The 22210-nt window shown below is 41.2% G+C and overlaps 1 protein-coding gene across 6 annotated transcripts in view; it reads right to left on the bottom strand.

Moving 5' to 3' along the window:
* Window positions 1–22210, bottom strand: part of TENT4B (terminal nucleotidyltransferase 4B) — an 84382-nt gene that overhangs the window by 14885 nt on the left and 47287 nt on the right. For all 6 annotated transcript variants that reach the window (XM_054533885.1, XM_054533884.1, XM_024233129.2 and 3 more), the window contains 4 exons: window positions 9031–9154; window positions 6222–6268; window positions 4304–4424; window positions 2824–2931 (listed from right to left, as the gene is read on the bottom strand). In XM_054533885.1, coding sequence (XP_054389860.1) covers window positions 2824–2931; window positions 4304–4424; window positions 6222–6268; window positions 9031–9154 — 400 coding nt within the window. The remainder of the gene's footprint in view (window positions 1–2823; window positions 2932–4303; window positions 4425–6221; window positions 6269–9030; window positions 9155–22210) is intronic.

The raw sequence follows: 22210 nt of genomic DNA, 5'->3' as shown, positions 1-22210 counted from the left end.
CCTGTAATCCCAACACTTTGGGAGGTCAAGGAAGGAGGACTGCTTGAGCCCAGGAGTTTAAGAACAGCTTGGGCAACATAGTAAGACCTTATCTCTACTTAAAAAAAAAAGAAAAAAAAAGTGGCCACATAGCAAGACCTCATCTCTACTTAAAAAATAAAATAAAAAAGTGGCCGGGCTCGGTGGCTCACGCCTGTAATCCCAGCACTGCGGGAGGCTGAGGAGGGCGGATCACCTGAGGTCAGGGTTTGAGACCACCCTGGCCAACATGGTGTAACCACATCTCTACTAAAAATACAAAAATTAGCTGAGCGTGGTGGCGTGAGCCTGTAATCCCAGCTACTCAGGAGGCTAAGGCAGGAGAATCGCTTGAACCCGGGAGGCGGAGGTTGCAGTGAGCCAAGATCACGCCACTGCACTCCAGCCTGGGCAACAGAGTGAGACTCCATCTAAAAAAAAAAAAAAAAAAAAAAAAAAAAGGCCGGCTGTGGTGGGCAAGCCTGTGATCCCAGATACTCAGGCCAAGGTGGGAGGATCACTTGAGCCCAAGAGGCTGAGGCTGCAGTGAGCCATGATCACTGCACTCTAGCCTGGGTAACAGAGTGAGACTCGGTGTCAAAAAATGAAAGAAAGGAAAAAAAGGAAGAAGAAGGAAGGAAAAGGGAAAGGGGAAGGAAGAAAAGGAAGAAAAGAAAAGAGAAAAGAAAAGGGAGGGAAAGAAAAAGAGAGAAAAGGGAAAGGGAGGGATAGAGGAAGAGGGAGAGGGAGAAGAAAAGGGGGAGGGAGAGAGAGAAAATGAGAATACGAAAGAATAAATAATTAGGGAAACAATCAACAGAATTTTATCTGGATATACCCTTCGACCTCAAAATTTTGCTTCTGGGAATCTTCCTACAAACATTTTGCATGTGTAAAGCAAGATGCATGTATGGAAGTATATTCGTCAATCCCTTTTTCTAATAGCAAAAAAAAAAAACTGGAACAACACTGAAGAACTGCTAAATCAAGCAGTCACAGCCTTACAAAAGACTACTGCCTGTGTAACCAACAAAAAGAATAAAGCAAGCCTGTATGTGCTAATATGGAAGAAACCTCCAAAACATTAAGTTTTTACGAAGGTATAAGACAACGTGTGTATAATGTGCTACTCCTTTTGCTTATAATTTTAAAGAACATAAAAAAGCCACACAAAAAACAATAATTGGCAATGAGAAATTCTGTAAAAATGATCTAAGTATCTACGGTGTAAGGGTGACTCACTTTACACTGTCTCTTTATATACTGATGAATGTTATCATGCATATGAATTTCAATTTTTAAAAGTTTTTTCCAGAAAAAGAAAATATTAGACAGATACACACACACACATACACACACACCCAATATAGTGGGATTATGGATTATATTTCTTTTATTTTTCTGCTTTTCTGTATTCCATACATTTATGCAAGATGATAATGCTTGTAACATTAAGTAGTTCACATTTTTTTCTTAAAAAACAAAAAAGAAGAAATAGAAACTTTAGAGCTGCTAGAGAAAAAAAAATTGTGAATATTCTAACAGAAGTCAAAGGAGTTAATGGTTTAGGTTAGAGGTGAGAAAGCTGACAACTACCTAAGTATGTAAAATGTTCCACAGATGATGGTGACAAATTCTTCTCTATCTTGGAAGAAAACAGAATAGAAATAAACTTAAATAATTTCAAAACAGAAGTGAAGAAGCCTGTAGAAAACACCTTAAAGGTAATTTAGGGATTGAAATCTACAAAGGGCTCTTAAAACTCTTAACCTATTTCCTGTTTAGAAAAAAAAAAAAGTACAGCCAGGCACGGTGGCTCACGCCTGTAATCCGGGCACTTTGGGAGGCCGAGGTGGGCGGATCACAAGGTCAGGAGTTTGAGACCAGCCTGGCCAATATGGTGAAACCCCATCTCTACTAAAAATACAAAAATTAGCCAGGCATGGTGGCGGGTGCCTGGTACTCGTCCCAGGCACGAGTCCCAGGTACTCACGAGACTGAGGCAGAAGAACTGCTTGAACCCGGGAGGTGGAGGTGGCAGTGAACCAAGATTGTGCCACTGCACTCCAGCCTGGGTGACAGAGAGAGACCCTGCCTCAAAAAAAGAAAAAAAAAAAAGTGCAGCTCACTGCCCGCGCAGTATTCTTGGGGCAAACGGGAAATGGGTTAAAGGAAAGGTTCTTAATCTGAACTCCTGAAGGTTAAAAACAGATGGAATCAACTGTGTAGTAGAATTCCATCTCTTCTGTCTCTACGAGGAAGGATCTAGAGCAGACAATTTCTTCAAAAGCTTTCTCAACTTTTAATTCTTACTTGAGGTCACATTATAAGTTAATCACTGATCATTACAAGCAGATTCAAAGAAAGCAAAACCGTTGCATACAAAAGTAAGGTGCAGGCTAGCACAGTGGCTCATGCCTGTAATCCCAGTGCTTTGGGAGGCTGAGGCCAGGAGTTAGAGACCAGCCTGGCCAACACAGCGAGGCCCCAACACTAAAAAAAAAAAAAAAAAAAAAAACAAGAAATAGCCAGGTGTAGTAGCTCACGTCTGTAGTCCCAGCTACTTGGGAGGCTGAGGTGAGATGACCACTTGAACCCAGGAGTTTGAGGCGCAGAGGGCCATGATCCAGCCACTGCACTCCAGCCTAGGTGACAGAGTGATACCCTAGCTCTATTTAAAAGAGCGAGAGAGAGAAAGAGAGAGAGAGAGACAGCAACATGCATATAAAAATATCAGAACACCAGAACAGAATCTTAAAATTACATTTCTAATAGTTTTGTTGTATAAACGCTAAATTCTCTGACCTTGGTAAAATCTTTGATGAGGTCAGCTGCTCTCACACCATTCTGTACATTAAAGCTGATATCAACTTTCACTTCAGTAAAAGAATCTGTTAATTTAATAATAGGTACCTATAAAGAAAAGAAAGGTAAAATGTAAATGCTTTAACCAGATTAAATGACAAAATCGGGGGATGGAAGCTTACTAGACATGAGGTCTCCATCATCTCATGAGAGCATAAGAACACTGAGTATTCTAAATATGGCGCACGCCAGTAAACCTGGTCTGCTACAAATACTATATGCTGCATATTTAGCACCAGGCCCCATACAGTATATTACAGTATAATTTCTATCAGTTGAGAATTTTGTTTGGTGTCCAATTTTTTATTATTTATTTTTATTGTTTATATTTAAGGTGTACATGTTTTGATATACTTATCTTGATACACATACTGAAGTGATTACTACAGTTAAGTAAATTAATATGCCCATCATCTCATTTATTAGTTCACATATAGTTATAATGATAATGTTAAAATTAACAAAAACCTTCAATAATTTGGAGAACACTTTCTGAGTATAAGATGAAGAACTATGAATGCCAGGTATTAAATGTTTTGTATCATCAAACTGTTTCTAATAACAAAATTGCTGGATTCTTAAGGTGTACACTACAACCCACTTGCATTACTGGTCAGTTTTGCAAATAGCCCAAAAAGCAACCTGACAAGATAAAATATAAAAATTATTCTAAAAAACTGACAGGATTATTTACATGAGCTATCAGGAGTTCTTTTCAAAAAATGCTCTAACTTGGGCAACACAGGGAGACCCTATCTCTACAAAAAAAAATTTTTTTAAACAAGCAGGGCGTGGTAGGGTGTGCCTTAGTCCCAGATACACATAAGGCTGAGGTGGGAGGATCACTTGAGTCCAGGAGTTAGAGACCAGCCTGGGCAACATAGTGAGACTGTATCTCTCTAAAAAAAAATGAATAAAACAAACAAAAATCTCTACAGTGAGTACTGTGTATAATAAAATTGGGTATTTTGCTGTTGTTAAAAGAAATGCAGGCCGGGTGCAGTGGCTCACGCCTGTAATCCCAGCATTTTGGGAGGCAGAGGTGGGTGGATCACTTGAGCTCAGGAGTTGGAGATCAGTCTGGGTAACACGGTGAAACCCCATCTCTACAAAAAATACAAAAAAATACAAAAAAAAAATACAAAAAAAAAGGCAGGTTGTGTCTGTAGTCCAGCTCCCCAAGAGGCTGAGGTAGAAGGATCACTTGAGCCGAGGAGGCACAGGCTGTAGTGAGCCGAGATTGTGTGGTCACACTCCAGCGTGGACAACCAGAAAACTTTTTATGTGCAAGCACGGTGACATTAACAAAATGAAAGAATCATTCACTTGCAATGTAACTGTGCTCACCAAACTTTAATTTTAATTCAAGTTTCATAGATAAATAACTAAGGATTTTAATACGAAATGCTGCAGAACTTACAGTTGCTTTGTCTAAAACTTTCACCGAATCCTCATCTGCGACTTTGTGTTTCCGAAGAGCTTCTTCCAGAGTCCAGAGGGGTAGGTTCTCCCACTTCCCAAACACCACTAGGTCGATGTCACTGAACACAGAATACATAACAAGAGGGTCTGAAGAAGTTGGAAACTTGTTTTAACTGACACTCATGCTTATAGACTTCATTAGTACAAGCAAAACCTATTTCCCACCCTGGCCAACGAAGACTAAATGTGTTGGTGATAATGGTTTTGTGGAGAAGGGAAATAGTAGCTGTTGATTTTAACTCCTCCTCCCAGTCATTTCACAGAATTCAGGCCTCAGGAAATAGGGTGATTTTGAAAGAAGTAAAACCTCAAAGAAGAAAAAACAAAAAGCACTTCACGTATTTTCTTTAATAAAGGCTTCTGGTACTAGACGTAATGATTTTCCTATCTGGATGAGATTAATTGTGACTCAGAAATATTATGAAGTGCTTTAAGCTGGATGCAGAACAGGTATCCAGCATGCTACCATTTGTGTTAATATACACACATGTCCTTTTATATGCACAGATATCTCTGAAAGGATATGTGAGAAACTGGTAAAAGCGGCTGTTCCAAGGAGAACCAGGGGGCAGAGGTGGGACTGAGACTTTTCCCTGTATTGATTTTTGTGCCTTTTCCAAATGTGAACTATGTGAATGTACTACCTATTCATAAAATTTAATTAAATTTTTTAAGAAAGAGTGATTTTTCATGTTTTACTGATGCTGAGAACCTAAATAAGAAATATGAACTCGAAGTTGAGTATTTTATGATTTTTGCAGGCCAAGAACATCTATGAGAAGAATGGAAATTGCCAGGGTCCATCCACTTCAGCACACTTTAAGCTGGGGCAAAGTATACCAAATCAAGCTCAAATGGAAAAACATGATGCTGACTTTATTCTGGAGAAATTAAAATTTAAAGTAATAATAATAATAACCATGATGGAATGTTCAAACAATTTCAATTCTTAGAGAGCAAGTGTTCACCCTTCAGAGAAACATTATCATTTCCCAAAAGAGAGCCTTCAAGGCTGTGCGTCACAAGAGGTCTCATTTGAGAAGACTGAAACTGAACAACAGTCCTGAAAGGCCAAGATCTTTCTCAGAGAAGAGATCTGTACCCTGAATTTCTGGATCAGGATGCTCGAGCCATAACTAGTAGAATGAGTTCTTAATTTGAAAGCAAGAGTGAGTGTGAGAGTGAGTGAGCAAGACAGCGGGAACTCACATTCAAGAGGATATATAATCAGACATTTTATCATGATACTACATTAACATCTGTGTCAGTGGGTTAAGTTATGGGACTTAGCAATACTCTGCCAGGTAGTCAATTTCTAAAATTAGTAACTAATTGATTCCACTGCAACATGATCCCTTTTCCATCTCTCTGTACCATCTACGTCTTGGTAAGATGATGTGAAGTGATATTCTACTTCAAGGTAAATCAAATTAAATGCTGGTAAATCCTTTATTTATTTATTTATTTATTGAGACAGAGTCTCGCTCTGTCGCCCAGGCTGGAGTGCAGTGGCGCAATCTTGGCTCACTGCAACCTCTACCTCCCGGGTTCAAGCAATTCTCCTGCCTCAGCCTCCTGGGTAGCTGGGATTACAGGTGTGTGCCGCTACGCCTGGCTAATTCTTGTATTTCTAGTAGAGATGGGGTTTCACCATGTTGGCCAGGCTGGTCTTGAACTCCTGACCTCAAATGATCCGCCCTCCTTGGCCTCTCGAAGTGCTAGGATTACAGGCATGAGCCACCATGCCCGGCCCCATTTTGTTTTATAAATTTGTTTTGTTTCTACTCCTTACAAATTTGACAGCCAAAATGAATACTCTAGGAAAAGTCCTTTGAAAGATTCATGAGTGTACTAACCTAGTAGGTAAATAAAGTCCAGTTTTAAAACTTCCAAATATCTGGACCTGAAACAGAAAAAGAAGTTGTTATTATATTGAGTTATCAGATAAAGTCACCAAGATATGGAGAAATGTCAGTTTTTGCTACCCTCTACTGGTACTTTTTGGTATGACAAAAGCATTTTTTTCTAACCCCAAGCTTCATGAAGCAGGGATTCTGTTTCACAAGCAGACATTCTGAATATAATTTAAACTTATCTGGTTCAAATATGAAACACATAGACCAAAATACAGTTGTCCCTTGGTATCGGCAGGAGATTGGTTCCAGTCCCACCGTGCCAAAATCTGAAGATGCTCCAGTCCCTGCTATAAAATGGTGGAGTATTTGCATATAACTTATGCTAGTCCTCCCATATACTTTACATCATCTTTAGATTACTTATAATATCTATAATACCTAGTAGGATGTAAATGCTATCTAAATAGTTGTTATACTGTATTTTTAAAATAATTTGTATTGTTTTTATTGGTACATTGTTATTTTTATAGTTTTTTCTGAATATTTTCAATCCACTGTTGGTTTAATACGGAGGTGTGGTACTTGTGGATACAGAAAGCCAACCACAGGAAACTTTCAGAAGCAGTTCAGATCACTAATGTTCCCTCATTATCCAGAGACACAATCACAAATCCTTCATTTTTGTTCTCTAAGCAGGAGTCTTTGAATAGATTACTAAATTGGGATCAGACTACTTTAACTGTAGGGCAAGTGCGGGCCTTTAGGTCAATTCCACAAAGAACATCAGGTACCATCATTATAACATCATGCTGTGGCATAAAACTGGGATGCATTCCATCTCAACCCATGGAGAACGGTGGAACTCAGGCAGAAATATGTATGCAGGTAATTGTAATAAAAAAAGGATAGGCCGGGCACAGTGGCTCACACCTGTAATCCCAGCACTTTGGGAGGCCAAGGCAGGTGGGTCACCTAAGGTCAGGAGTTCAAGACCAGCCTGGCCAACATGATGAAACCCCAACTCTACTAAAATTACAAAAATCAGCCAGGTGTGGTGACAGGTGCCTGAATCGGGAGGCTGAGACAGGAAAATTGCTTGAACCTGGGAGGCAGAGGCTGCAGTGAGCCGAGATCATGTCACTGCACTCCAGCTTGGGCAACGGAGTGAGACTCCATCGCAGGGGAAAAAAAATGATAAACAGTGAAACCAGTTCAACCTCTGAGGCGTGATGGACCTGGGAATCTAACCACAAGCTCATGTTCCTCATCTGTAGGTAGACAGATGATGGCTGCCTGGCTGGCTGGAGAGAAAGAGAGATAGATAATCAACCGCCACCTAAGAAAGATAAGGGTTAAGTTAGATCACGGCTTCTCAACATTGGCATTTGGGAGTGGATAATTCTTTGTTGTAAGGGCCTATACTGTTCATCATAGAATGGCTGATGGCACCCATGGCCTCTACCCACTAGGTACTAGCAGTGCGTACCCAGTCAGGACAATCAAAAATGTCTCGGACATTGCCAAATGCCCCCTGGAGAGCAAAATAACCACCAGCTGAGAACCACTGATTTGGATCGCACAAGAGAAAGAATGCGATGTATGGTCATTGCTCATAAAACATTAGTATCCTTGCCTTTTCCCTTTACCTACAGTGTCATATACATGCAACTTTTACATACAATGAAACTTCTTTGTTTTGCCAGTTGGACAAAAACCTTCCCTAGCTTCCCACCACCACCCAGGACAGTGCCTAAAGAAAAGCTACAAACACAAAGTAATGGATTTTATTAATATTATTTTGTGTACTTCTTTGCATACACAAAATTGTAGAACAGGCCCTCAAAGTGCCCTAAAAAGTGACGTATTAACTTAGTACCAGTAACAGGCCAAGTGTGGTGGCTCACATCTGTAATCCTAGCACATTGGGAGGCCAAGGCGGGCACACTGCTTGAACCCAGGAGTTCAAGACCAGCCTGGGCAACATAGTGAGACTCAGTCTCTACAAAAGAATACAAAAGTTAGCTAGGTGTGGTGGCGTGCACCTGCAATCCCAGCTACTTGGGATGCTGAGGTGGATCACCTGAGCCCAGGAAATCGAGGCTGCAGTGAGTCGTGATCGCACTACTGCACTCCAGCCTCAGCAACAGAGTGAGACCCCATCTCAAAAACAAAATACAAAAGACTTAGTACCAGTAACAAAAACGACAAATAAGCCAAGAAGAAATCCTGAGTAATCATTTTGTTCACTGACTAGGAGCTGTCTAACTGGGAGCTGTCTAAAAGGCAATTAGCTGGTCTGAGAGAGATGAAAAATGGCAATTTCAGGAAAGAAATAAGAAAAGACTTATGCGTGCATTAGCCAAAGGAAATGAACTTCAAGTGACAAAAGTTCTTACTTGACATTTTCATTCAGCTGTAAACAATTATATAATGTTTACCCTGGGAGGCTGGAACTAAGTAGTAATGAGGTTTTGATATATCATATCCAATAACAGACCACTACAACAATGAGGTTTGATTTGTCTTTCTTCTCTTCACACTAATAATTTCTAAAGATAGCTTGCCTTTAGTAGTTGCTATTAGCATTACAAAAAAAAAAAGTTGTTAGTCGTCCAATCCAATGAAAATAATTAGGAAGCCTCAATTCTAAAGACTGCAGAAAATTGTTTGCCTTTAAAATTTAATTAGACCACAACTCTACAGAGCACTTCTACTTGCATGTGAGGACTAGCATGAGATACCAGCAGATAGGCTTCTAGCCCGTGGACAAGGACTGTCCGAAGCATAGGCTACCCAGGAAGGGACTCACGTCAGCGCTGGGCCAGAGCTCCTTAATTACACTCTCGATCCTGTTCACCACCTCCATCCGCATCTTCTCCTCCTCAGGTCTTGGAGACATGTATTCATAAAAATCACTGATTTCTTCATGCAGACTGAAGAAAAAAGCAGAAAAGTTAATATTAACAGGGCCAATCTAATGAGAAATCACTATCTTAAATAATCTTATCTAATTAAGTCTTACAATTCAGCTGATGACTACCTTAATTTTAATGTTATAACTCAAGACAAGCTAAAATGGGAATGTACAGAATTTAATCAAAAAACCCAAAATAATTAAATAACATGAGAAATTTCCTGTGCAAAACACTTGCTCAGGTGCTGGTGATTTAAATAAAATAAAATAAGCATACGGCCTGGTCTCTGCCTTTCCACTTCTGATCTAATAGACACCAGAAGATACTGAACCCAGGTGACACAGGCAAGTTTCCTGGCAGTAGGGACTGACCCTCTTATCTCTTGGGGATCCATTCCTCACAGTAGCAAACAGTACATCTTTCATAATGTTTGCTCAGTGAATTAAGTGTCAAATGAACAAATCAGGCAGTGAACAACAGCAAAGTCTTGAAAAGAATGGCTGGCAAAGGCTCCATGAAGGAGCTGAAGACTTCCAGAGCCTGCTAGGTACAAGGCAATCAGCCAGCTACAAGGGCTGTGGCAGGCAGAGTGGGAGAAGCATCTGGAGAGGAAAGCAGTCCCCAGTAGAGGGCAGGCTCTGAATGACTGGCTAAGAGGTTCAAGCTTTCCCCCTGTGGCAACAGATAGCTATTTAAATGTTTCTGAGAGGGACCAAAAGAGACTGACTTCAAAAATGCAGCATTTTAAGAAGATTAAACTGGCAACTATGGAAACAATGGACTAGCAAAGAGACTAGACTGGATGCAGGGAAAAGTCATGAACCACTGAGTTGCAAAAGGATTGGATGAAGGCTTAGAGGATGGTGGAAGGAAAGGAATGGGCTCCAGAAACAAAACACACACACATACCCACACCCTGTGGATAGGCGCAGCGCCTGACTATCATGGTGGTGGGGGGCTAAGGATGCCTTCAAGGGCTGAAGCCTGAGGGACTGGGGGAAAACTACTGGTCTGGAAGAAAGGACAAACTCACTGGGCTGAGCAATGACTTGAACGTAGTCAGGACGGGGGACAGACAGAAAAGCAGCATTCCTTTCTAATTTGTTGAGGCTGTGAGTTATGGCTGGGAAGGGAAAGTGAAGTGGTCAGCTCACCTTCCCTAGAGCACTGACCACCCATGAGGACTGAGCCACGGAGGTAAGCACAGGGACTCTACCAACTGGGATAGACCAGAAGGCTCGGAGCAACAGGTGCAAAGTGCCTCAGGGGAAGGAGGGGCAGGGGTTTGGTCTGGGGCACAGGAGTGGGAAGAAAGGGCAGCCACAGCTTAACAGAGCCTTGAAGGAGGAGCATGTCTGCAACTGCGTGGCAACTTCAGGGTCCAGAGCAGGAAGCTGGAAAAACTGGCAGGCCAAAAATCGTTTTAGGGAAGGAAAAAAAAGTGTCTACATCCCAATCCCCAAAGACTATAACTTTTGCTACAAGAAACCTTAGAAAGTGAAAATGTGACTGATTAAGCAATCCATAGTTCCTCCTTCTGATTTTTTATTTTTAGCCTAAGAGTCAAAAACCTTGAGTTCTAGACTCAGGTTCTGCCTGAGGGCAGCTGTGTTCCCTCTGACAGGTGACTGGCACTCTCAGGCTTCAGTGTGTCAGGTATAGCACACAGCTGGTAAGCAGGAGACTTTTCAGGCCTTCAGTTTCAAAACCTGGGCCTTTCGCAGAGGATGATTTATAACAGCGTTCGGCCTGTTTGCTATGCAATATGTCATAAAAAGTGGATCTTAAAACTCCAGAGAGGTCTGTAGGTGAATCCAGAAGATATCCCAGTGGGGACGTTTTCCTTGCTATGCCTCTGGGTACCTTGGGACCTTCAACTTCCATTTCGAAGTTTTGTTTTGTTTTGATTTGAGTTTCCCAGGTTTGATTATGTTCTCTAAGGTTATCTAAACCCTTCTGCTTCTTGAAGACAGCAGCTGAATGGGAATAGCTGTTAGGAAGCTTACGCTTTGCTGTGCTCTTCTGCACAGGTCGGCTGGCAAAGATGAGGGCCATGAATAAACGACAGAACAAATGGACTGCTTCTTATCTCATTGCGTAGTCTGCTGTGAGTGATCAGAGTTTATTTGTGGTTCTAAAACAGATCAATAGAAAAACTGCATTTTAACCAATGGGGGGGGAAAAATCTCCTAAATGTGACTGCATCTACTCTCAAGGCCCCCTTACGAATTTTCTAATTCAAATAAAGGCAAAAAATATTTAGCACAACTGCCAGTCAATCTGAAGTCATAAGAAACTTATTAAGAATTCATTCTCTGGCCAGGCGCAGTGGCTCATGCCTGTAATCCCAGCACTTTGGGAGGCTGAGGCAGGCAGATCGCCTGAGGCCAGGAGTTGTAGACCATCTGGTCAACACGGCGAAACCCCATCTCTACTAAAAATATAAAAATTAGCTGGGTGTGGTGGCGCATGCCTGTAATTCCAGCTCCTCGGGAGGATGAGGCACAAAAATCACTTGAACTTGGGAGGTGGAGGCTGCAGTGAGCTGACACCGTGCCACTGCAATCCAGCCTGGGCAATGGAGTGAGACTTTGTCTCAAAAAAAAAAAAAAAAGAAGAATTCATTCTCTAAATACTACCAAGTGCCTATGTTCAAGGCACTAGGAGAAAACTGGCTCGTCAAACATGATCCTTGCCCTGGGTCACTTCCATCTAACAATGAAAAGGAACACTTATTTAAAGCAGTTTTGTACTGCGTGCAATGCATATGTTCTGTACTATTCTGCCATAGGCAGCTTCCAGATGAATGATTCAGAGCTTTCCAATGATCACAGCTGCCCAGGATGGACTGGGTTGCCTTGTAGGTTAGTAAGGTTCCTGTTACTACCAGCATAAAGAAACCAGATGACCATGAGGCAAATGAAGGTCCAATAAAAGGGCTTTCTGAACTTGGTAAAAAGTTGGAAAAGATTCTAAAATTCACTTTCAGTGCTGCAATTCTAGGGTTCTAACTAGCACATTAATTTGGGGGGAATTATTATAGATTTATAAGACAAGCTCTGAAGACTACCGTCAACAATCAATAGCCCATGGCACCACCTTCCTATTTTAGAAAAAATGGTTCCACAGGTTATTGTATTTTGATTGATGCATATTTGCCACACTGGAAGGGGGAAAGAGGAATACAGAAAAAGAGGAGGGCTATTATTAAAGCAAAGCCACACTTGCAAAGTCAGAAGAGGAAATCCAGTCTCAGGTCTGCCAGGCTCAGTTTCTCATCCACACCAGGCACAAGCATCACCATCTCACCTATATGTAACTAGCTACGTGTGAAATACTCAGAGAACAACCAGATAAAGTATCTTGGAACACTGAGGAAATAAACTTCAAGTACAGATTTCAAAATAATTCTAACAGGCTCTATCCTCAGGACTCAGTAATTTTACTGGCACAGTGCCTTGCATATTCAGGCACTTAAAATACCCTGACGAGCTGGAAGTCCGTTTGCAGAGTGTGCACTGTAAGTCTGGCTCTCATCTGAGTGGCAGAGTGGACCACCTGAGGAATTTTGTAGGCTTGCTTTCACATGGTAATATAATTTTATGCCTCTGAAAGCATCCAGGTACACAGAGAAAACTTCAGTTTCTCCCATGTTTGGATCAAAATTTAATATGATTTATGAGTAGGTATTGCTGGATGACACACACCCATTGTTACAGTTTCTCATATGAAATTATAAAATACATCATACTGAACTAAGAATGATGAGAATAAAGTATAGAATACAACTCTTCCGTGATCTGAACCTGTACGTACCCAAAATACAGCGCCCTCTCTAGGATATCAATGTTTTTATGTTAAAAGGAAAAGTGGCTCGGGCACAGTGGCTCACGCCTGTAACCCTAGCATTTTGGGAGGCTGAGGCGGGTGGATCGCTTGAGTCCAGGAGTTCGAGACCAGCCTGGATGACATGGTGAAACCCCATCTCTACAAAAATACAAAAAATTAGCCAGGCGTGATGGTGCACGCCTGTAATCCCAGCTACTCGAGAGGCTAAGGTGGGAGAATCGCTTGAGCCCAGGAGACAAAGCTTGCAGTGGGCTGAGATTGTGCCTCTGTTCTCCAGCCTGGGCAACAGAGCAAGACTCCATCTCAAAAAAATAAAAAAAATTTTAAAAAAGGAAAAGTGAACAAGATCCCTGTTCACAAAGGAAAAGTCATATAAAAGCAATATGATGAAATGAGCACCACTATATAATGGGAAAGGATGCCAAAAAAAAAAAAAAAAAAGAGAGCAAGAGAAACAAAATTAATTTGCTGGGGTAAAATTTACATTAAAATCTCAAAATTAATAACAGAACATTTAATATGACAAGGAGGTGTCCAAAAAACATATTCCATATTTAAAAAATAAAACTCACAGGTAATTTAGGTTAGAAAAAAAAACAAACTTCTGTTCTGAGGAAAGATCTGCTACAGAAAAGGAATCCAGCCTATCAAAATTATGTGAATTTTATAATGCTTGTCATGGGGTGCGAGGTTCAAGATCTTTGGCTGGAAAAGGAAGAACCATTTCGCATCCTTCAGCTGGACCACCCTGGGCACATTGTGAGCTCTTAGTAGCTTCTGCACTCTCAAAACTAAAGGCAAGGTGGAAAGCTCCCTTGTGCCTTGTAGGCCAAGGGAGGCAGATGACCCACGGCCAGCCCCTCTGCTCAGCACCGTCCCCTGCGGCTCATCCATGTTTCTGTTCAGGGATGACACTGCTTCCCAAGAGATACCTGCCCAGACACAGCATGTCTGAGCCCACCTCCACATCAAGGTCCAGCTTTCCCAGTTCCATAACTGAAGTCAGATCCCTTTAATTACCAACTTCATCCTTACATGAAGGAACTGACGAAGTTCTATTCGATAACTGTCAGCAACAGGACATCCCTCCACCAAAAAAACTGTCAATAACAGGACATGCCCTCACCAAAAAAAAAAAAAAACAACATACATATATATTTATCTCTTAAGGTTCATGATATCCAATTTTGAAATAATATATTGAAAAGGCATTCGTATGCATGTGGGGAAGTACAAATTACTACAATCTCTCCTGAGGTCATTCTACTAACAAATGATAATGTTTATATAAATAATTTTTAAAATTTCCCTTCTTTCCATCCTCCAGAAATATTTTCATGAGGGAACAAGGATATCTGTATAAGGATGCTCACCACAGGATTAATTAGGATACTAAAAAATTTAGAAATGATATCAATGTCCATCAACAGGATCCAATTAAATAACAATAGAAGCACCCATAAAGCACTTTCCCTTTATAGCCAATAACCTCTTAAAAAGAATAAAGTAAAGCTGTATAAGCTGATAAAGATGTCAAATATGTTAAGTTGGAAAGAAAAAGCATAAAAAATGTGTTCAGCAGAATCCCTTTTGTGTGCGTTAGACATGTGCAGGGGCAGAAGCAGTGGCTCACACCTGTAATCCCAGCACTTTGGGAGGCTGAGGCAGGTAGATCACTTGATGTCAGGAGTTTCAGACCAGCCTGGCCAACATGGCGAAACCCCATCTCTACTAAAAATATAAAAATTAGCTGGGTGTGGTGGCGGGCGCCTGTAATTCCAGCTACTCGGGAGGCTGAGGCATGAGAATCACTTGAACCTGGGAGGCGGAGGTCACAGCAAGCTGAGATCATGCCACTGAACTCCAGCCTGGATGACAGAGCCAGACTCTGTCTCAAAAAAAAAAAAAAAAAAAAAAAGACATGTAAACACATACACACAGAGGCAGATACACAAAATGTTCCTATTTGCATTGCAAGTTTTCTGGAAGGACAACTGTTAACAGATATTACCTTAGGGACAGGGACTTTTGCCCAGTGGAGGGTACAGGCAGGAGAGTTAGGAAGACTTTAACTTTTTTTTTTTGTATCTTTCTGTACTATTATAATTTTTTAAAAAATCAGCATGTATTTGTCCACTTTTGAAACAGAGATTATTGTCTGCTTGATGAGATTATAGTCCAGGAGATTTGTTGTCACCTTTATATTTTCCCATCTGAAAAATACGGTTCTGAGTATGCATGTTCCACCCACTAACCAGCCCTCTGCCCACCCCACACAGAACAGGGTCTATATACGATACTGTTAACAGTGATCACATCTGAAGAGGGACTGGGGGGGTCATTTTAAGAAAAATGCATACATGTTAATTACCACTGTATATTTTTAAAACAAGAACTTCATCATAAAAGAATTCATTAAAGAAAATACAAAGCAGAAACACTTAAATTACTCTAATAATCTAGCCTTGCAGACATACTTCAAAAGAGGGTGATATGGGCCGGCTGTGGAAGGAGCTCAGTGGTCAGCCTGTGGGCAATACTGACAGCTGGGGACACAGAAGACCTCCAAACCCAGGAATGCAGTGACAGCACACACCAGTACATTTTGCAAAGTTTCTGCATGCCCAGCGCAGTGTGTATGGTGAGTTTCTGCTAGTGTCTGGCCCATCCTTTCTGGGATTATTTATATACTCAAATGCGTTGCAAGGCAAATTTCTGGAAGAATACACAAAAACTGCTAGCAGGACTTTCCTCTGGGGTGGAGTAGAGGTCTGAATTTGCATGATTTTGTACTGTTTGATTTTTTTCAAACCTGCCTAGACACCAAGAGAAGCGAGTGACTCAAGGCCCTGGGGTGATGGCAGGGCAATCTGAGTGACATCTTCAGGAGACTGCAGATGGATCTTTACCAAGAAACTCATGCACACATCCAGCCTCCTATACTTGCAGCTACCAGCTAGACATCCCTACAAAGATGTCACCTCAAACTAAACAAGTCCAAAACACAACTGCTTGTCATTCTCTTAAACCTATTCCTACTCCTGTGTTTTCTTCCCTGAGTTACTGTTTCCTTGAGTGGAAACTTCAGTCTTCCTTGGTTCACCTTTCTTCATCCACGGAGCCAAGAGGTTTCCAAATCCTTGTACCCAAAACCAAAAAACAAAACACTTCCAAATCAGACCCTGCCCCTCCACCTTCCCTGACCGTGCTCTGAGTTCAAGTCTTTTTCTCTCTCAGTAGAACACTATGGCAGCCTCCAAACTGGTCTCCCTGCCATGAGCCTCTCCCTTTTCTAGGCCATCGCTGCATGATTACCGAAGTCCCCTTCCTTAGCCTATCTGTGTCACTTCCATCCTCCTTATGGTAACACTGCCTACCTTTCTAGCCTCACTTCCAAGAGCTTCTGAGCCCTCTTCTACGACAGCCCCACAGAACTGGACCGGGGCATGCCTTGTGTTTTCAAGAATCACCCTCTCACTCAGCTTTGGAGAGCTCAAATATTAGTTCCTCTGTAAAAATATATATATATTTTTTTTACAGAGTCAGGAGGCAGAATGACTTCAGAGCCTCCTGAGGGCTCCTGGAGCATGGCAGACCAGGCCTACCCGTGGCAGAGCAGTCAGGCTTACAGGCCTCCCTATTCAGACTCAACTCTTCCTGCTTCGGGCTCTGTGTGCCCAGATGCAGGACTCAACGCAGAGAAGCACCTCCTTAGGGAGGACTTCTATCCACCTCAATGTCCACATAGTCTCAAAAGGGACATGATGTTCCTTAGAATGAGCTCCGAACCAGAATCCAAGAAAATGGATGCTCACACAGTGTGGCTGAGAACTGACAAAACCAGAAGGAGGACAATTTGACTCAAGAACTATAGATGTCCACTGTCCTTAAAGAAGGCAATTACACCTTTCAGAATGTAGCCAAAGGAAGTCTGCATGTGCACAGAGATAGGGCGATAAGAAAATATTCACAATGAACATGTAATTTTCTTTAAAAAGCCAAGGTTTACAAGTGGAATGCCTAATGGCTTTCAATTTTAAAGTTTGCACAATGTGCCTACCTTCTACAGTACTGATAACAATACAAGGTCACTTGAAAAAGGCCATGCCTAAATAGGAAGCTCTCCAGTTCCAAAGTAGAAAGACAAAAAGACCTCTCTCTCCTCTATTTGTGGACAAAAAACTTATTCCCTCCCCTAAATAATTTGTACCATCTCCCAAGATTTAAAAAAACAGAGAAAATACAGATGATGACATACAGATTTAAATACAGAAATACAGATTTAAAAGGAAAAATAAAGAGCCCATATATCTTACTTTTATGAATGCTGCAGGCATTTACAACAGTGAATCATGGCTAAGGAATGCCGTATTTGCTATGGCAACCCTTCCTTGGTTAGGACATGAGAGTAAAAGTACAGGGAATGGATACTCGTCTATGTGTCCTAAATTACAGTTTTCATTTTTTTCTTCTTTTAAGAGGTACTCGTGCCTGCTTTCCTAGAAATTAGAGCATTCCTTTTAAATGCCACTGCCAGTTGCACTCAATTTCTGGACTACAGTTTTTTAGGCCAATGCTTCAGAAGGATGGTTTTTCAGTTGATTTCCTCTTGGTCCCTTCCCACTTTGCTGCTATGAAAAGAGATAATGAAAACCACGCGATTCTCCCCAGGCCTCTTTCTTTTGCCACCCAGCCTTACTACTACTTTCAATTGATTATAAAGAGAGAACAAGAAAAGAAATCATTACCCAAGAGTTGCTTTATCTAATTTGGATAAAAAATTCTTTCCCCTTCCAATAAAATTTCTGAATTACCCAAACTACTCTTGAGTAGTTCTAACCAAATTTGGGCAAAGTTAGGAAGCTTAAAGAAGAACGGTTGATGGTATTCTCTAAGATCAAATATCTTGAAACTAAAGCTTGATTAATAAATGTATTCCTCAAATGGGAAATCCTCAAATATCTGAGTGAAGAAAAAAAGGACAAATAAACAAAGTTTAATCTTTCGTTAGCTACAAGGTCCAAATGCCAATAAAAAGTTTGTCATATTCTTAAATATTAATAATGAAATATGGATGTGTTTAACCCACATAATCCCAATACCAAAACTTCATTTATGTATTTATTTGTTGTTTACCTTTAGTGGAAGGGCTGGTGTTTAAGAACAGATACTGCTCTGTTAAAAACACAACCATTTGTAACATCTTTCCCTATGTTACAGTACAGGTAAAAGAAGCACAGAACTACTACCAAAGGGGCACCTTACATTCAAGGACTCCTACATATGAAAATTCCAGTATCCAAAACATACTAGTGGTGATTATTTGCTCAATAAATAATTTATATTAAATAGGACAAGCTCCCATGCATATTTAAAATGTTTTAACTATTAGTAGTGATTACTTGGATAATGAAACTGGAAACAAGACTAATTTGGAGAAAAGATATCACAACTTTCTTTTTCTGTACTGTTGAAATCTTTTGGCTAAGTGCTGGTATTTTTTTTTTCTTAGAGATGATGTCTCACTATGTTGTCCAGGCTGGTCTCAAACTCCTAAGCTCAAGCAATCTGAGCACCTCAGCCTCCCAAAGTGCTAGGGTTACAGGTGTGCACCACTGTATCCCTTTTTTTTTTTTTTTTAATAGAGTCTCCCTCTGTCACCCAGGCTGGAATACAGTGGCTCACTCCAACCTCTGCCTCCAGGGTCCAAGTGATTCTCATGCCTCAGCCTCCCTAGCAGCTGGAATTACAGGTGCGCACTACCACATCCGGCTAATTTTTGTATTTTTGGTAGAGATGGGGTTTCGCCATGTTCGCCAGGCTGGTCTTGAACTCCTGACCACAAGAGATCTACCTGCCTTGGCTTCCCAAAGTGCTGGGATTATAGGTGTGAGCCACCTCAGCCAGCCACTGCTGGCATTTTTTTTTTTTTTTTTTTTTTGAGACAGAGTCTTGCTCTATCCCCAAGGCTGGAGTGCAGTGGCGAGATCTCGGCTCACTGCAACCTCCGCCTCCCAGGTTCAATCGATTCTCGTGCCTCAGCCTCCTAAGTAGCTGGGATTACTGACATGCACCACCACGCCCAGCTAATTTTTGTATTTTTAGTAGGACAGCGTTTTACCATGTTGGCCAGGCTGGTCTCAAACTCCTGACCTCAGGTGATCCACCTGCCTCAGCCTCCCAAAGTGCTAGGATTACAGGCGTGAGCCACCGCATCCAGCCCAGGGCTGGTATTTTTAAAAGCAAAAAAACAAAACTAAATTGATTCACAAAGAATCCATTTACATATACACCAAAAACATAATGTGTACAAATGTAGACTGACTTTTATGAGGTCCTATATTTTTTCAAAATTAACAAATAAAAAATAAATTCTGGGCTAGGCTAAGTGGCTCAGGCCTATAATCAGCACTTTGGGAGGCTGAGGGCTGGAAGATTGCCTGAGGCCAGGAGTTCAAGACCAGCCTGGGTAACACGGCGAGATCCCACCTCTATAAAAAAAAACTTTTTTAAATTAGCAGGGTGTGGTGGTGTGTGCCTATAGTCCCAGCTACTCGGAAGGCTGAGGCAAGAGGATTGCTTGAGGCTGGGAGAAGTTGAGGCTTCAGTGAGCCATGTTCATGCCACTGCACTCCAGGCTGGGCAACAGAGTGAGAACTTGTCTCAAAAAAATAAAAATAAAAAACACAAAAATAAAGCAAAAGGCAAGTATTCAAAACAGACAAAGAACTCATAATATTCAACAATAAGAAAATGAACCCATTTTTTAAAATGGGCAGAAGACCTAAACAAAGGCCTCACTAAAGAAGATACATAGATGAGAAGTAAACATATTAAAAAGATGCTCAATGTCATATATCATTGAGGAACTGGAAATTAAAACAAGTGAGACAGCATTATATACCTAATAGAATATTCAAAATCCAGAACACTGACAACACCAAATGCTGGTGAGGATGTGCAACAACAGAGACTCTCATTCACTGCTGGTAGGAATGCAAAATGGCACCGCCACTTTGAAAGATAGTTTTTCTTTTTTCTTTTCTCTTCTATTTATTTATTTACTTATTTTTGCTTCCTTACCCTCTGACTCATCTTTTTTTCTTTTCTCTTTTTTTTTTTAAGTCAGGGTCTTGCTTTGTCACCCAGGCTGCAATGCAATGGTATGATCACAGTTTACTGCCACCTCCAGCTCCTGGGCTCAAGTGATCCTCCCACCTCAGTCTCCCAAGCAGTTAGGACTATAGGCACATAAGACCATGCCCAGCTAATTTTTAAATTTTTTGTAGAGATGAGGTCTCACTATGTTGCCCAGGCTAGTCTCGAACTCCTGGCTTCAAGGGATCCTCCTGTCTCAGCCTCCCATTATGCTAGGATTACAGGCATGAGCCACCACACCCAGCTGGCAGTTCTTTAGCAAACTAAACATACTTTTACCATACAATCCAGAAATTGCACTCCTTGGTATTTACCATAATGAACTGAAAACCAATGTCCACACACAAAAAAACCTACACAGAAGTTTAAAGCAGCCTTATTCATAATTGTCACACTGGGCACGGTGGTGTATAGCTGTAATCCCAGTTACCCAGGAGGCTGAGGAGACGGGTTCATGTGGGCCCAGGTGTTCAGGAGACCAGTATGGAAAACACAATGACACCCTGTCTCAAAAAATTTTTTTGAATTATCAAAACTTGGAAGCAACCAAAATGACCTTCAGTAGGTGAATGGATCAACTGTGGTACATCCACACAATGGCATATTATTCAGGACTAAAAAGAAATGAGCTATCAATCCAGGAAAAGACATGAAGGAATCCTAAATGCATACTACTAGGTAAAAGAAGCCAATCTGAAAAGGTTACATGCTGTATGATTCCAAGGGCATGACGTTCTGGGAAAGGCAAAACTATGGAGACAGTAAACAGATCAGTGTTTGCCAGGGGCTAAGGGGAGGGATAAATTAATAGGTGAAACACAAAATTTTTAGAGCACAAATGTGACCAGCACCCTTTATTGAATGTTCCATCCTTTTCTCAATGACTGAGTAAATGCTGCTCCAGTATGCCCAATGGCCTGTCCCCTTACTCCCCCGCTAGTAATTCTACCACCCCGCACACTTTCTTTGGGAAACAACTCCTATCGATACAATTCCATGTGATTCTGGTGAGGCTGCACTGCAAAGCCAGCTGGCAGTTCAGGGCAGGAACAACCATGGGTGGCCCCCAGTTAGTGTAGGATCCCCATGGTCATGGGCCAGGGATGGGCACATGGCCCCAGCACCCCATGTGGTATCTTCCTTAGGACTTTACACACTGACTCTAAGGAAGGTCACTTCCCTCTTTGATCTCGAGCTATAAAAATAGAAGCCTGGAAGTATCAAAAAACCACGCCTCCTTTCCTCTGGCTGCACAAAGGAAGCCATTAGCAACAGGAGAGAATGGAGCCAACCCCAAAAAGAATCAAAGTCAGGGGAGAGACAGGCACTTGAGCTTTCTCTGGAGTTACTAAAGCAAATACCACCTTTGCGTAAGCAATTATGAGTTTATTTACCTTGCACCTGAAAGACTCCTGATTCACACACAAAGACTTTGATTATATATACTCTTATGGATAGCTGGATCAGGTCTTAAGTGTTCTTTCAGATCTATGGCTATTTCTGTCTATTCGAGGGCTCAGATTACCCTTTAAAATTCATGTAAAATCTATAAGTAGTTGATAGTACAAAACCAATCATCTTCCAAACTCATCTTTAGTTTTCAAAATGTTCTTGGCTATTCTTGCCTGTTTATTCTTCCAGATGCTCTTTAGAATCATTTTAACAAATGACTCTCCCACCCTCCCCACAAAAAAATCAGTGGGATTTTAAGTTAAATTACATTAATTAACACATTAATGAGTTGATCTGATATCTTCAAGTTTTTTTTTTAAATGCAACCCACTGTAAAGACTTTTATATTTTCTTCACTTTTCTGGCTTTGCTCTAAATTATCTTAGGGATTTGATGCTCTAGTAAGTGAAATTATTTTTTCTTTTTCTTTCCTTTCCTTTTCTTTTAGACAGAGTCTCACTTTGTCACCCAGGCTGGAGTGCAGTGGCGTGATCGCAGCTCACTACAAACTGTGCTTCCCAGGTTCAAATGATTCTCCAACCTCAGCCTCCAAAGTAGCTGGGACTACAGGAGCACACCACCACATCTGGCTAATTTTTTTGTATTTTTTGTAGA

Source organism: Pongo abelii, chromosome 18 (genome assembly GCF_028885655.2).
Source record: "Pongo abelii isolate AG06213 chromosome 18, NHGRI_mPonAbe1-v2.0_pri, whole genome shotgun sequence".
Lineage (NCBI taxonomy): Eukaryota > Metazoa > Chordata > Mammalia > Primates > Hominidae > Pongo > Pongo abelii.
The sequence above is the reverse complement of the archived record's forward strand: the minus strand, read 5'-3'. Positions and strand labels throughout refer to the sequence as shown.